The 15,362-nt window shown below is 39.5% G+C and overlaps 1 protein-coding gene and 1 long non-coding RNA gene across 3 annotated transcripts in view; both read left to right on the plus strand.

Annotated features, from left to right (window-relative positions):
* Nucleotides 1–15,362, plus strand: part of LOC138740887 (uncharacterized) — a 257,137-nt gene that overhangs the window by 153,249 nt on the left and 88,526 nt on the right. The window lies entirely within an intron of this gene.
* The window catches only part of LOC138740880 (sorting nexin-32-like), a 90,660-nt gene that overhangs the window by 52,900 nt on the left and 22,398 nt on the right, over nucleotides 1–15,362 (plus strand). For both annotated transcript variants that reach the window (XM_069894147.1, XM_069894148.1), the window contains 4 exons: nucleotides 4,394–4,517; nucleotides 5,143–5,247; nucleotides 13,923–14,028; nucleotides 14,914–14,989. In XM_069894147.1, coding sequence (XP_069750248.1) covers nucleotides 4,394–4,517; nucleotides 5,143–5,247; nucleotides 13,923–14,028; nucleotides 14,914–14,989 — 411 coding nt within the window. The remainder of the gene's footprint in view (nucleotides 1–4,393; nucleotides 4,518–5,142; nucleotides 5,248–13,922; nucleotides 14,029–14,913; nucleotides 14,990–15,362) is intronic.

Below are 15,362 nucleotides of genomic sequence, written 5' to 3' on the forward strand. Positions count from 1 at the left end.
TTGCCTGAAGTTTTCGTTGATCTCCGTTGGGTTATATGTAATTTGTTTGTCCTTTTTCCTTAATGCCAATACCATTCTTTTAGTTTGTTCTGTCTTAAGCTGCCACGCTAGTATTTTGTGCGATTTTTTTTTTTTCTCCTAGCTCATAATATTTCTGTTTTGTCTTCATTATGTTCTTCTCCACCTTATATGTTTGTTGTGTTTCATATTTTATTTTTTTGTCCGCCAATTCTCTTCTTTTAGTTGTATCTTTCTTTATTGCTAATTCTTTTTCTGTATTTGTTATTTCCCTTTCCAACTGTTCTGTTTCCCGATTGTAGTCCTTCTTCATCTTAGTTACATAACTTATTATTTGCCCTCTGATGAACGCTTTCATTGCATCCCATAGTATAAACTTATCTTTCACTGATTCCGTATTTATTTCAAAGTACACTTTAATTTGTCATTCAATGAATTCTCTAAAATCCTGTTTTTTAAGTAGCATGGAGTTTAATCTCCATCTATACATGGTGGGATGTCCTCTAGCTCTATTGCCAATAACAGGGGTGAGTGATCCGATAATAGTCAAGCTTTATATTCTGTTTTTCATACTCTGTCTTGCATGCGAGCTGATAACAGGATTAGGTCTATTCTTGAGTATGTTTTATGTCTACCTGAATAATATGAATATTCCTTTTCCTTTGGGTGTTGTTTCCTCCATATATCCAAAAGTTGCATTTATTGCATCGATTTAACCATAAATTTGGTTACTTTGTTCTTTCTGTTAGTTTTTTTCCAGTTTTGTCCATGTTTGAGTCCAAATTAAGGTTAAAATCCCCTCCTATTGGTATGTTCCCTTGCGTATCTGCTATCTTCAAAAAGATATCTTCAATAAATTTTTGATCTTCTTCATTAGGTGCGTATACATTGTGCAAATTCCAAAATTCGGTTATTCTGGTGTATATTATTTTGCTATTTTAGTTATAGAACGAAGGGAATAATGGAGAAAGTTATAAATTGAATTGTACAATTTTTAATGAGGCTTGAATTTTGTTTGTGGTTTATGCTCCATTTGTTGAAGATATAGATTTCGTTGTAGATATGTTTTTATTATTCGGATATCTGAATTTTAACGTAATGATTGGGGATATTTAAATGTGGTATTGGAGCTTTTATTGGATTACTATTTAAGAGTAAAATGGTGGAAGAGTACTAAAATTGAATTGTACAATGCTTAATGAGATTTGAACTTTGTTTTAAGATGGTGGTTTATGTGACTAATATGATGATAGATGTGAAGTTAGTTGATATTTGGTGAAGGTTTATCTCTATAGAGAAAGTTTTTTTTCATCTTTTTTTCATGCTACAATTTTTTTAAAGAATTGATTATTGTTTAAGAATTTTTGATAGATAATGTTACTAACTTTACTAATTTTTTATATTAAGTTTGAGTTAAATATATGTTTCATCTTAACTCCATTTGTTAAATATATGCATTTAAGTTTGATTTAAATATGTTTTTTAAGTCTGATATTTTAGTATTAATTACTTTTTTTTTTGTTAGTATTTTAATCGGTTATGTTTTTGGTTTTTTTTGTAAGTGGGTTTTTTTCTCACATATTATTAACTTTATTAATTCTTCACTCTTTATTTTGGGGGGGAAAGGGGGGGTTGGACTAATTTGAGTTGGGTTATTAATGTGTAATAATTATTGGGGAGGGTATAGTTTATTTAGATTACTGATATTGTATTGTAATTTTATTATTTTATTCTTAATTTTTTTAAAATGTAATCCTATATGTTATTCATGTTATAAAATTTAAATAAAGTTTATAAAAAATAAATTTTAAAAAATTCCAAAATTCTGAATATATCTGAAATTTTATCATTACATACCTGTTGGATCTATTATTTCCTCCTCTATTTTGATTGGTACATTTTTATTGATTTATAGCTACTCCTCTGGCTTTTGAATTATATGATGCTGCTGTTACATGTCCTATTCAATCTCTCTTTAATTTCTTGTGTTCCACTTCAGTTAGATGTGTTTCTTGCACGAATGCTATATCAATTTTTTCTTTCTTCAGTAAATTTAACAGCCTCTTCCTTTTGATTTGGTTATGTATTCTGTTAATATTTAAAGTAATATAGTTCAACGTGGCCATTTCATACTTTGTTTACCTTTCCTTTCCATTTCCTCATCACCACCTTCCCTCCTTATCCATTTCTGCTTTTTTTTTGAACACACTGTAAGACAACACTTCTAAAACATAAAATTTTTCCACCATTCCCACATCTAAATTTCCCTTAACCCCCCCCCCCCCCCCCCGAGTTGCCCCTTGTCCCTTATCGGGCAACCACATTTCCCCTCTCCATTTGGATTGCGAACCAGCTCGCAAGCGTCAACTGATTTCGCAGTGACTGTTATTCTCTCCCACCCAGCCCCCTCCAGAAAAGACTTTTATCTTCACATATAACAAAGCTCTCTATCTTATTTTCCCCCTTACTTCCTTCCTTCCCTTTCTTCTACTTATACATTATTTTTCTTCTTTATATGAAGTTTGTCGTCATTCTTGTTTTTGTTACATCTCTTCATCTCTCTGTCTGTTTTGCAGGTGTTCTGCAAATTCTCATGCTTTTTCCGGATCTGGGAACAGTCTGCTTTGCTGCCCCGGGATAACTATTTTAAGCACCACTGGATAACTTAACATCAATTTATAGCCTTTTTTCCATAGGATCGATTTTGCTGTGTTAAACCCCTTCTTCTTCAGGAGCTCAAAACTTATGTCTGGGTAGAAAAAAATTTTTTGACCTTTGTATTCCAGTGGCTTTTTGTCTTCCCTTATTTTTTTTCATTGCCTTCTCCAATATGTTTTCTCTTGTCGTATAGGTCGGGAATTTTACTAGAATGGACCTTGGTTTTTGTTGTGGCTGTGGTTTAGGGGCTAATGTTCTGTGTGTCCTTTCTATTTCCATTCCTTCTTGTAATTCTGGCATTCCTAGGACCCTCGGGATCCATTCTTTTATAAATTCTTTCATATCTTTGCCTTCTTCATCTTCCTTAAGGCCCACTATCTTTATATTGTTTCTCCTATTATAGTTTTCCATTATATCCATCTTCTGAGCTAACAACTCCTGTGTTTCTTTAACTTTTTTATCATATTTTTCCAATTTCCTTTTTAAGTCATCCACTTCCATTTCTATGGCTGTTTCTCGTTCTTCCACCTTGTCTACTCTTTTCCCTATTTCTGTCATTACCATCTCTAATCTACTCACTTTTTCTTCTGTACCTTTTATTCTTCTTTTTATTTTATTAAATTTTTGTATCTGCCATTCTTTTACTGCTTCCATATATTCTTCAAAAAATTTCATGTCTAAGTACAGTCCATTCCCTTTATCTTCTATTTCTCTGTGCAGAGCTTGATGTTCTCTCTCCTCTTCCCCTGAGTCCACTCCAGGACCTGTATCCTGTATCCTCTACCTCGCTTCCTTGTATCTGTGTCTCTTTTGTCTTTCTTGTTGGGCTGTTTGTCTCAGTTTACTGGGTATTTTTTTTATTAATGGTGTCTTGATGTTGGTCCTCTTCTTCTGGGCTGGTCATCTGTTGAGTCTCTGATTTCCTTTTTTCATTCTCCTCCTTCCCGTTATTTTCTGTATCTTCTCGCTGGGAGCCCTGCTGTTGGGTCTTACTCAGCTGTTCAAGCTGTGGAGTTCCACTCCACAGCTGGTCCCCCCTCCCGTCGGTGTTGTCTTTGTCATGCGCAGCGCGCACCTCTGTTTGGTTCCGTGAGCCATCCTTGTAGTCCTGCATTCGGTGGGTCGTATCCCCTCGGGGTTTCCACTGACCTCAGGGAGTGGGCTCCTCTCTCCACGGTGGGTCCCTGCTTCTTCGTACAGGTAAGGCCTTCACCTTTCTCTTCCAGCGTCTTCTTTTCTTCCCGTTGTTTTTGGCTTTTCTTTCTTTGGAGCCATTTTCTCCACACCTTTATTTTTTATTTGTTGTGGTTTGTGTGTCTGTGGCTTTGCTTTTTCTTTACTTTTTTCCTTCTTTTCTGGAGAGGGCTGGTATTCCACTACTGGCCACTACTCCATCACGTGACTCCTCCCCACCATGGTCTTGATGATGTGGTTCGAGCTGTGTATGGCTGTACAGTCTTGAGTCAGCAGAGTGAGCAGCAGTGGACTACGCACACAGCCCTGAGAGGCCCTGTGTTTGGTGTAATGGTCTTAGAAATGCCGTTTCAGATCTGGACTGCCTGAGGTCTCCTTGTCAGGTGTCAAGATCATGATCCCTGCCATGATCCATCAAGTACTCCCTACCTGTCAATCCACTCCAAGAGGGGAGGGGAGGATCAGCCGTCCTGACCGGTTCCCTGCCAGTGTGGCCAGTGACGATGCGTTCTTCTCCCCACAGCGAGTACCTGGCAATCTTTAAGAAGACAGTGGCCATGCACGAGGTTTTCCTTCAGCGATTGGCTGCCCACCCCGTACTCAGAAAGGATCACAACTTCTATGTATTTCTGGAGTACGATCAGGATGTGAGTCTGTTCTATCCTCGGCGAGTCCCCAAGATGTAGGTGGTGGGGGGGGGAGTCTGTTCCTTCCCCCCCCCCCCGAGGGTCGAAGTGGGATGTTCCATCTCCCACAGGATCGAGGGGCCCCCATAGAGACCAGAGGGGCCCCCTTTCCATCTCTCGCTGGACCTGGTCAAGTGGGGTGTTTTCCCCCCTCGTTTGAGACAAGAGGAATGGGGTGGGGTGAGGTGGGAGGGGGAAGAAGGGAGCCATTCCTCTACTAGGTTGAGGAGCCCCAGGGGATAAGGGGCCCAATCCCCCTCCCACTGGATCGAGAGGGCCCAGGGAAATTGAAGCTCCACCTTCGCTCTCAGTCTCCAGCCCAAGCAATTCTCGAGGCTGTGACCAATGCAACTTTGCCGCTGGCTCAGGCAAGCATCCCTGGGACATGGGTGAAGCCCGTGATGTTTATTACGGCCGAGGGACTTGTTATGGATTTGGTCCTGCTTCAGGTTAGCGTCGGGTGGTGGGACAAGGCGGGCAGCAGAGGGATCACCTGATCCATGCCACGGTGTCTCAGGGCCTGTCTCTCCCCGTGCGGCCTTCTGCTGGTGAAAGGCCTAATGAGGTAATCGCCCTCTTTCAACAGCTAAGCGTGCGTGGGAAGAACAAGAAAGAGATCCTGGGTGGGTTTCTGAAGAACATTGTGAAGAGTGCAGATGAGGCATTGATCACTGGCATATCCGGGATTAAGGTAAAGCTGAAACTTGTTCGAGATTCCTTTTCTTTCAGTATTATTATTGAAATTGAAGTTCAACATTGAAAAATACAGAGTACACAAAAATACAGGTTAAAAGTCCCAAACTACTACATTACACTTAGATCATACCAGTTCATCCAAGGTACCCCGCAAACTCAATTAACCATGCTACAACACAGAAAACAGGCCATTCTGCCCCTCTAGCCTGTGCTGACCATCATCTCCCTAGTCCCACTGACCTGCTCCCATTCTATAACCCTTCAGGCCTCTCCCATCCCTTAAAACTTAGAATCGAGCCCCCATTCACCACATCAGATGGTGGCTCGTTCCACACTCCCAACGCTCTCTGAATGAAGAACTTCCCCCTAAACCTTCCCCCCCCCCCCCCATCTTAAAACAATGACCTCTCATGTTTATCTTCCCCAATCTAAGTGGAAAAAGCCAACTCGCATCCACTCTGTCTATACCTCTCAAAATCTTGTAAACCTCTATTAAATCTCTCCTCATTCTTCTTCGCTCCAAGGAATAAAATCCCAACCTGTTTAACCTTTCCCTGCAACTCAGTTCCTGAAGACCTGGCAACATCCTAGTAAATCTCTGCACTCTTTCGAGCTTACTAGTTAGGCGCCCAGAACTGAACACAATACTCTAAATTTGGCCTCACCAATGTCTTAAACAACTTCAACGAAACATCCCAACTCCTAGACTCAATACTTTGATTTAATTTAAAACAAATCACATTACATTGATTTTTTTTTAAAGTCTAAACTCATTTTACCAAAAACAAAGCTGTTTGGCCAGGAGAGAAGAAAATAGAATTCCATATCAAAATGATAAATGACCTTATTAGTCAACACTTCTCCTTTCATTATCAAATCAGAGATTCTGAAAATAATTCATAAAAGGTCCCCACAGTGTTTGAAAATTCAAATTGTAAATTGAGCAGCTAATCTTGTCTAACTTTAAACATGTCATGACGTTCACGTAGCCATTGAGCACGAGTCAGCTGGGTAATGTCCCTCCATCTGAGCAACATCCCAGCCTTAAGAGAAGTTTCAGAATAGGAGTCATGTGATGGAGTAGTGGCCGGTCGGGTAAAACCAGCCCTCTCCAGAAAAGAAGAAAAAAAGTCAAGAAAAGACAAAGTTCAACAAATATAAAATATAAGAAATAAAAGATAAAGTTGCAGAGAAGAGAAAGAAGATGGCACCTAAGAAGAAAAAAGTAAAAACAATGGAAAAAAAGAATAGACACTGGAATAGAAAGGAGAAGGCCTTACCCTGCACAAAGGAATAGGGAGCCATGTTGGAGAAGAGCACCTGATCTCCAAGGTTGGTGTCAGCCCTGTGGAGTTGCGACCCCCCCCGACCGGTGGACTGCAAAAATGGCTCTCTGAGCCAAATGAAAGTGTGCAACTGCACAATTTAAGGTAAAGGAAAGCATCGAAGAGAGGGGGGCTCAGCCGAGGAGCGGACAGTCACGGTGCGACCAGCTGAGGGACGCCCGACACCAGGGCTCTCAGCTGGAAGATGAGGAAAGCGGCAGGAGAGGGAGTGAAGTACCAGGTGAGAAAGAAAGTTGACGGGGTGAACGGCAAGAGGAGCAGCAGCAGCAGGAGGCCCGACAGATGAGCAGCTCAGAGGAGAGGACCAACAGCAAGAGGCCAAGCAAGAAGAGGTTCGACGAAGTGAGCAATTCATCAGAAAAACCAGAAGAGACACAGATACAAAGAGAAGAAGAAAACACAAACACAGGTACAGACACAGAAAAAGAGGAAGAAGAAGACCAAGATCTTCACAGAGAAATAGAACGTCAAACAGATGGACAGAATATAGATAAAGCTTTTTTTGAAGAACAAATGAGATCATTAAAAGAATGGTTGTCATTAGAATTTAGTGCAATTAAAAGAAAAAATGAAAAGAACAGAAGATAAAATGCAAAGATTAGAAATAGTCGTGACAGAAATGGGGAAAAGAGTAGAAAATGTGCAAGAATGAGAAACAGCTGTAGAAATGGAAGTAAATGACTTAAGAGGAAAATTGGAAGAAAGTGATTAAAAAATTAAAGAGAAACAAGAGTTGTTAGCTCAGAAAATTAATATGTTGGAAAATTATAGTAGGTGAAACAACATAAAAATAGTGGGCCTGAAGGAAGAAGAAGGCACAGATATGAAGGAATTGATAAAAGTTTGGATCCCGAAGGTCTAGGGAACGACAGAAATGCAGGAAGAAATGGAAAGGGCACACAGAACACTAGCTCCGAAACCACAAATACATCAAAAACCAAGATCCATTTTAGTAAAACTTTTGAAATATACGACAAGAGAAAATATACTGGAGCGGGCAAGGAATAAAATACAAGGGTCAAAAAATATTTTTTTGCCCAGACATAAGTTTTGAACTCTTAAAGAAGAGGAAGGAGTTTAATACAGCAAAATCGATCCTATAGAAAAAAGGTTATAAATTCATGTTAAGACATCCAGCTATGCTTAAAATATTTATCCCCAGGGAGCAAAACAGACTGTTCTCGGATCTGGAGGAGGCACAAGAATTTGCAGAACACTTGCAGGACAGAAGGAGAGATGAAGAAATGTAATAAGAATGAAGAATGGCGATAAAGTATATATAAAGATGTAAAAACAATGTATATGTAAAGAACTAAAAAAGAGAAGGGAAGGAAGAAAGTAAGGGGAATAAAAATGAGAACTTTGTTATATGTGTTTATATATATAAAAAAAAGTGTTTTCTGGGGGGTTGGGGGGAGAGAATAACCATCACTGCGAAATCAGTTGACGCTTGCGAACAGGATCGCAAACCAAATAAAAAGGGGAGATGTGGTTGCCCAGCAAGGGATAAGGGGCAACTCAGAGAGGGGGGAGCTATTTGGGGTTAAGGTAATATTGGATGAGGGAGTTGTTGGAGTATTTTATGTTTTAAATGTGTTGTCATACATTGAATTTGAAAAGGGAAAACAGAGATAAAAATGGGGAAAAGGGGGATGGTGGTGGTGAGGAAGTGGAAATGAGGTGTAAACAGGATATGAGATGGCCACGTTGAACTATATGTCTATAAACATTAATGGAATACATAACCAAATTAAAAGGAAGAGACTATTAAATTTACTGAAAAAAGAAAAAATAGATATAGCATTTGTGCAGAAAACGCATCTAACTGAAGTGGAACATAAATTAAAGAGAGACTGTGTAGGACACGTAGCATCATATAATTCAAAAGCGAGAGGTGTAGCTATATTAATTAATAAAAATGTACCAATCAAAATAGAGGAGGAAATAATAGATCCAGCAGGGAGGTCTTCTTCTTTGGCTTGGCTTCGCGGACGAAGATTTATGGAGGGGGTAAAAAAGTCCACGTCAGCTGCAGGCTCGTTTGTGGCTGACCAGTCCGATGCGGGACAGGCAGACACGATTGCAGCGGTTGCAAGGGAAAATTGGTTGGTTGGGGTTGGGTGTTGGGTTTTTCCTCCTTTGCCTTTTGTCAGTGAGGTGGGCTCTGCGGTCTTCTTCAAAGGAGGCTGCTGCCCGCCAAACTGTGAGGCGCCAAGATGCACGGTTTGAGGCGTTATCAGCCCACTGGCGGTGGTCAATGTGGCAGGCACCAAGAGATTTCTTTAGGCAGTCCTTGTACCTTTTCTTTGGTGCACCTCTGTCACGGTGGCCAGTGGAGAGCTCGCCATATAATACGATCTTGGGAAGGCGATGGTCCTCCATTCTGGAGACGTGACCCATCCATTACAGGGAGGTATGTAATTATAAAGTGTCAGATATATTCAGAATTTTGGAATTTGCTCAATATTTATGCACCTAATGAGGAGGATCAAAAGTTTATGCAAGATATTTTTTTGAAGATTGTAGATACACAAGGGAATATATTGATAGGAGGGCATTTTAACCTTAATTTGGATCCAATGTTGGATAAAACTGGACAAAAGACAAACAAAAAGAATAAAATGGCCAAATTTATGGTTAAATCAATGGAGGAAATGAAATTTATGGATGTATATATATATATATATATATATATGGAGGCAGCACCCAAGAGAGAGAAGAAATACTCATATTATTCAAGTAGGCATTGATATGTTTTTGTTGTCGGCCCATATTCAAAGGAGAGTTAGGAAAACTGAATGTAAAGCTAGATTACTATCTGATCATTCACCCCTGTAATTAGCAATAGAACTGGAGGACATCCCATCAAGAACATATAGATGGAGGTTAAACTCCATGCTACTTAAAAGGCAGGAATTTAGAGAGTTTATTGAACACCAAATTAAAACATATTTTGAAATAAACATGGAATCAGTGAAAGACAAATTTATATTATGGGATGCAATTAAAGCCTTCATTAGAGGGCAGATAATAAGTTATGTAACTAAGATGAAAAAGGAAATAGAGCAGTTGGAAAGGGAAATAGTAAGTACAGAAAAGGAACTAGTAAAAGTGGATGATATAATGAAAAGGAGAGAATTGGCGGACAAACAAAATAAAATATGAAACATTACAAACGTACAAGGTGGAGAAGAACATAATGAAAATAAAGCAAAAGTTTTACGAACTGGGAGAAAAAAACACATAAAATATTAGCCTGGCAACTTAAAACAGAACAAGCAACAAGAACTATATTGGCATCAAAGAAAAAGGACAAACAAATTACATATAATCCAATAGAGACTAATGAGAACTTCTAAGGAATTTTATGAACAATTATACCAAACTGAGAATGAGGGGAAAGATGATAAAATAGAAGAGTTTTTAGATAAGATTGAACTGCCGAAATTGCAAGAAGAGGAGCAAAACAAACTAATAAAACCATTTGAAATAGAGGAAGTACAGGATATATTAAAAAAGCTGCTGAACAATAAAATGCCAGGAGAGGATGGATTCCAAATAAAATTCTATAAAACATTTAAAGACTTATTAATTCTTCCTCTCCTGGAAGTAATGAAACAGATAGAAGAAACACAAAACTTTCCAGATTCATGTAAGACAGCAATAATTACAGTAATACCAAAGACCAGGAAGGATCCATTAACACCAGCATTATTTAGACCAATATCTCTACTTAACTCAGATTATAAGATAATAGCGAAATTATTGGCATACAGATTGGGTGATTGTGTACCAAAAATAGTAAAACAAGATCAAACTGAATTTATTAAGAAAAGATGAACACCGGATAATGTCTGTAAACTTATTAATCTAATTCATGCAGTTCAAGGAAATAAGAAGCCAACAGTGCCTGTTGCTTAGAGGCAGAAAAAGCCTTTGATTGGGTAGAATGGAATTATTTATTTAAAATATTACAGAGGTTCAATCTACCAGAAAAATATATTAATTGGATTAAAGCATTATATAATGGACCATTGGTGAAGGTAAATGGTTTCGTATCGAACCAAATTAAATTAAGTAGGTCAACTAGACAGGGATGTCCACTATCTCCCTCATTGTTCGCTTTAGCAATAGAACCATTGGCAGAACTGATAAGAACAGAAAATAAAATAAAAGGGATAAAAATAAAGGAGAAGGAGTATAAAATCAGCTTATTTGCAGATGACATCATAGTATACCTAACAGAACCAGAAATATCAATAAAAGAATTACATAGGAAATTGAAGGAGTATGAAGAAATATCAGGGTACAAGATCAACGCAAATAAAAGTGAAGTGATGCCAATGAGTAATGCGGATTATACAAAATTTAAAAAAGAATCACCATTTAAATGGCAAACACAAGCAATCCGATACCTAGGTATCAGGTTAGATATAACTTAAACCACCTGTACAAACTAATTTATCAGCCACTAATAAAGAAATTGCAGGATGACTTAGAACATTGGAAAGAATTACCACTAACGTTGATAGGGAGGGTAAATTGCATTAAAATGAATGTCTTCCCAAGGATACAATACTTATTTCAATTGTTGCCAATTCTCTTAACAGAGAAATTCTTTAATGAACTAAAGAGAATAATAAGGAAATTCTTGTGGAAAGGGGGGAAACTGAGGGTAGCAATAGATACATTAACAGAGAGGTATAACCAAGGTGGTTTGCAGTTACCAAACTTTAAAAATTGTTACAGAGCAGCACAATTAAGGTATTTATCAGATTTTTACCAGACAAGGGAAAAACTAGACTGGACTAAGATAGAACTAGATAAAATAGGGGAGAAGGTACCGGAACATATACTTTATAAGTGGAATGAAAAGCTGGTGCAATATAAAAGCTCACCAGTATTGCATCATTTACTTAATATATGGAAGAAGATCCACTTAGAAAGGAAAAAAACAAATTACCAAATACCAAAATTATTATTGATGTAAAATCCACTAATCCCTTTTACAATCCTTTAGAGAATGAGAGAGAAAAGGAATGAAAAGAATAGAAAATTGTTTTTTGGGAAATAATTTATTAACATTTGAACAGTTGAAGTACAAATATGGAATAACTCATGGTACAATGTTTGCATATCATCAACTAACTGAAAGCTTATTTAAAGGATAAATTGGGAAACAGACTGAGATTACCAGAAGGAAACCGCTTTGAATATGTGATTACAGACACAATGATAATTAAAAGATTTATAACCAACATGCACATTAAGATGCCAGATAATGAAAATGATGAAATAAGCTATAAACCTAAAAAATAGTGGGAAAAGGATTTAAACATAAAGATAAAAAAATAAAGCATGGAAAAAGTTATGTTCTGGAACTATGAAGAATATAATAAACACAAGATGCAGTATAATTGATTACACGGGCTATATATCATGCTTCAAAAGTTAAAAGAATGGGATCCAACATTATCAGATAGATGTTTTCGCTGAAAGAAGGAAATGGGAACAACAGTACATGCAATTTGGGCATGTACGAAAGTGAAAATGTTTTGGAAAGAACTAAATCAGATATTAAATAAAATCACAAAAAATAACATACCAAAAAATCCAGAGATCTTTCTTCTAAGTGATATAAGAAGTAAAGAATTAGGCCTCAAATTGGATAAAGCACAAAAAAGATTTATTATGATAGCCTTAACAGTAGCAAAAATATGTATTATGTCAACTTGGAAAATGGAAGAGAGCATGAGAATACAGCAATGGTACATGGAAATGAATAAATGTATTCCATTGGAAAAAATAACATAATTAAAAAATAAAGTCACATTGAACAAATATGGGAACCATACATGGAACATAACAGAGAGGGCTTGCCTCGGACCTCCACCCCCTAAAATGATAAGAAGACAAAATGACATGATCCAGTCTATAAAAGTAGATGACACATTTTTCTGGTTTGTTTTTCCTTTGTTTAATGGTTTTATTGTATTGTATATGTTGAATATTTATTTGTTTTGGAGGGGGGGGAGGGAGGATGGGGGGAAAAAAAGAGAGAAAATGCCACTGTGTATATTTAATGAGAAACATTTGTATATATTTTGGTTGATATGGTTCATAGTGTGAAAAATAAAAAATTATTTAATAAAAAAGAGAAGTTTCAGAATCAGGATTTATTGTCATGAACAAGTCGTGAAATTCAGTGTTTTGTAGCAGCATCACAGGGCAAACATTCGTATTATAACCATCTGACAACATTACGTTAAAAAAATAACAATGACAGTGCCCAAAAGGTCGGGCCATGTCTGTGGTTCACTGATCATTCAGGAATCTGATGGCAGCGGGGTAGAAGCTGTCCTTGTGCTGCTGAGAGCTCGTCTAAGTGCCCGTCTTCAGTAAAAGCTAATACAGGTACACAATCCTTTATCCAGAACCCTTGGGGGACATTGTGTTCCGGATTTCAGAAAGCCAGATTTAAGCTCTCCCGAATTGTGCTGCCATATGCACCCCCACCCCCCACCCCCCACCTTCCAGTCACGCTGCTGTTTCCCATCCCCTCACCCGCCCAACTCGTGCTGCTGGTCTCTCCCCCTCGCCCACCCAACTCATGCTGCCGTCTCTCTCCCCACTTGCCAAATTTTAGATGTCCAAATAAAAGATTGTGTACCTGTACGTGCAAATCAGATGCTGTTAGAGTTGTGCCACTCTCTTCATCAATACCAAACAAGGCAGTTATAGGATTAGGCTTAAAATTAACTTTAAAAATTACAGAATAGATTCCTTTTATTGGCATGAAAATTGTAATATACATGATATAGTTCAACCTGAACCTGCTGTAAGGCAAACAGTTGCTATGATTGTCTGGTTCCCCTAACAATAAGAGAAAGAGAAGCAGAAGAGAGTCATTCAGAGTCACTGAGTGTCCATGAAATCATCTCCAGCATTCCCGCAGCCTCTGCCGCCGCACACACTCCTGTCCAATCCGTCAGCAACCCGAGCTCCAGATCCGAACCTCCAACAAAATCAGGAAGCCCCCAGTGTCTCGAGAACTCTTCTGGCCCTCAGCGCCTACTCAAATCCCATTCAGGTACCCACCCACCATCGCAAGTCTCCAAGTGCCCGCAGTTTGTGCAGGACCTTCAGTCACTGAGTCCCTCACTGGTCCCTTCCGCACCGTCCCGTCACAAACTCCCTGGGTCAGACACAGAGTGAAGCTCCCTCTGCCCCATAAAGCATCCCCTAAAACATGCAGAGGTGAATGAAACATTTGAGTTTGAAGTGGTTAACTTGCTCTTTATGCTGTCCCCCCTTTCTCCTGCAGGAAGTGGACGAATTCTTTGAGCACGAGAGAACTTTTCTGATCGAGTATCACAACCGGGTGAAAGATGCTACCCTGAAGGCAGACCGCAAGACCCGATCTCACAAAAGTGTGTTTCCGCCAAGCTGTAGTCTGTTATTCATCCATCTTCCATTGCCCCTGTCCTGGGCACGTGATCTCTGTCATTCATGCCCCAGCTTGTTTGTACCAGTGCCTATTCGGTCCCTCAGTCCTGTTCCGTAACAGGATGAGATTCTAGTTGAGCTCATGCTAGTGGTCCTGCACCCCCCCCCCCCCCCTCACCATATTATCTCATCGCACAGTATCAAAGTTTCAAACACTGTCAGACCTGATGGGTTTATTGGGGATGGAGTCTGGGGTTCCTGATCTGCTCCCTTTTTGAACTTGCAACACTGCAGTGCAGTACAGACCTTTCAGCCCTCATTGTACTGCTGACCCATGTATTTCCTACTGAACCCTCCCTACCTCAAAACCCTCTGTTTTTTCTTACATCCACGTGCCTGTCTAAGAGTCTCTTAAATACCCCTATTGTTCCAGCCTTCACCCTCATGGGATAGATATACTTGTACAATCAGATGACAGTATTGTCTTGAACCCAATGCCACGATCCCAGTAGATCATGTCCATGGTGGGGGAGACTCCAGTGATCTTCTCTGCCGCTTTTATGATCCAGTGGGTTGACCTTCGATCCATTTCTCTGCAGCACCGAACTCACACTGTGATGCAGCCTGCCAGGATGCTCTTGCTAGAGCTCCTGTAGAAGGTTGGCACGATGAAGGCTGGTAGCCTCACCCAACTCATATCTTCTCTGGAAGTGCAGTCACTGTTGCTCCTCCCTGACAAGTGAGGAGACGCTGAGTGTCCACGATCGGTCACCAGTGAAGTGGACTCCAAGGCTGGAGTTCCGATGGTGGAATTCCGTCGGGAAAGGGGGTGGGTAAGGTGAGCTGAAACGCTGACTCTGTCTCCACAGATGTTGCCGAAGATTACATTCCAATCTCTTCCGCCTTGTCCAGTTTGGGAACCTTGGACGTGAGCACGCTCAGCAAGTAGGGGAGCTCGAGTGTGGAGTAACCATTTTATTTCTGTTTGCTTGTGGTTGTGGGTTTGGGGGGGGGGGGGTAGTGATATAGACACCCGCGGGTCATGGGGAGAGGGCAGTAGGAGTGCTCTTGAAATTCCCTGGTTGAATCCCACTCCAGTGGTGTGCAACCATCCTAAACATCCAGGTAAGTAAGACAGCAAGTCAGGCAGTACAAAGTGATCGAATGAAATCAGATGGTACAGAGCAGCATAGTTTGAGGGCCATTCTGGAGTCTGATAAAAGCAGAAAATAAGCTACTTGAATTTTGGGGGTCGTGATCTCACACTTGTGAATGTTCTTCCTGGCGGGAGGGGGATGAAGAGTGTGGACAGGGTAGG

This window comes from Narcine bancroftii, chromosome 8 (assembly GCF_036971445.1).
Source record: "Narcine bancroftii isolate sNarBan1 chromosome 8, sNarBan1.hap1, whole genome shotgun sequence".
Taxonomy (NCBI): Eukaryota; Metazoa; Chordata; class Chondrichthyes; order Torpediniformes; family Narcinidae; genus Narcine; species Narcine bancroftii.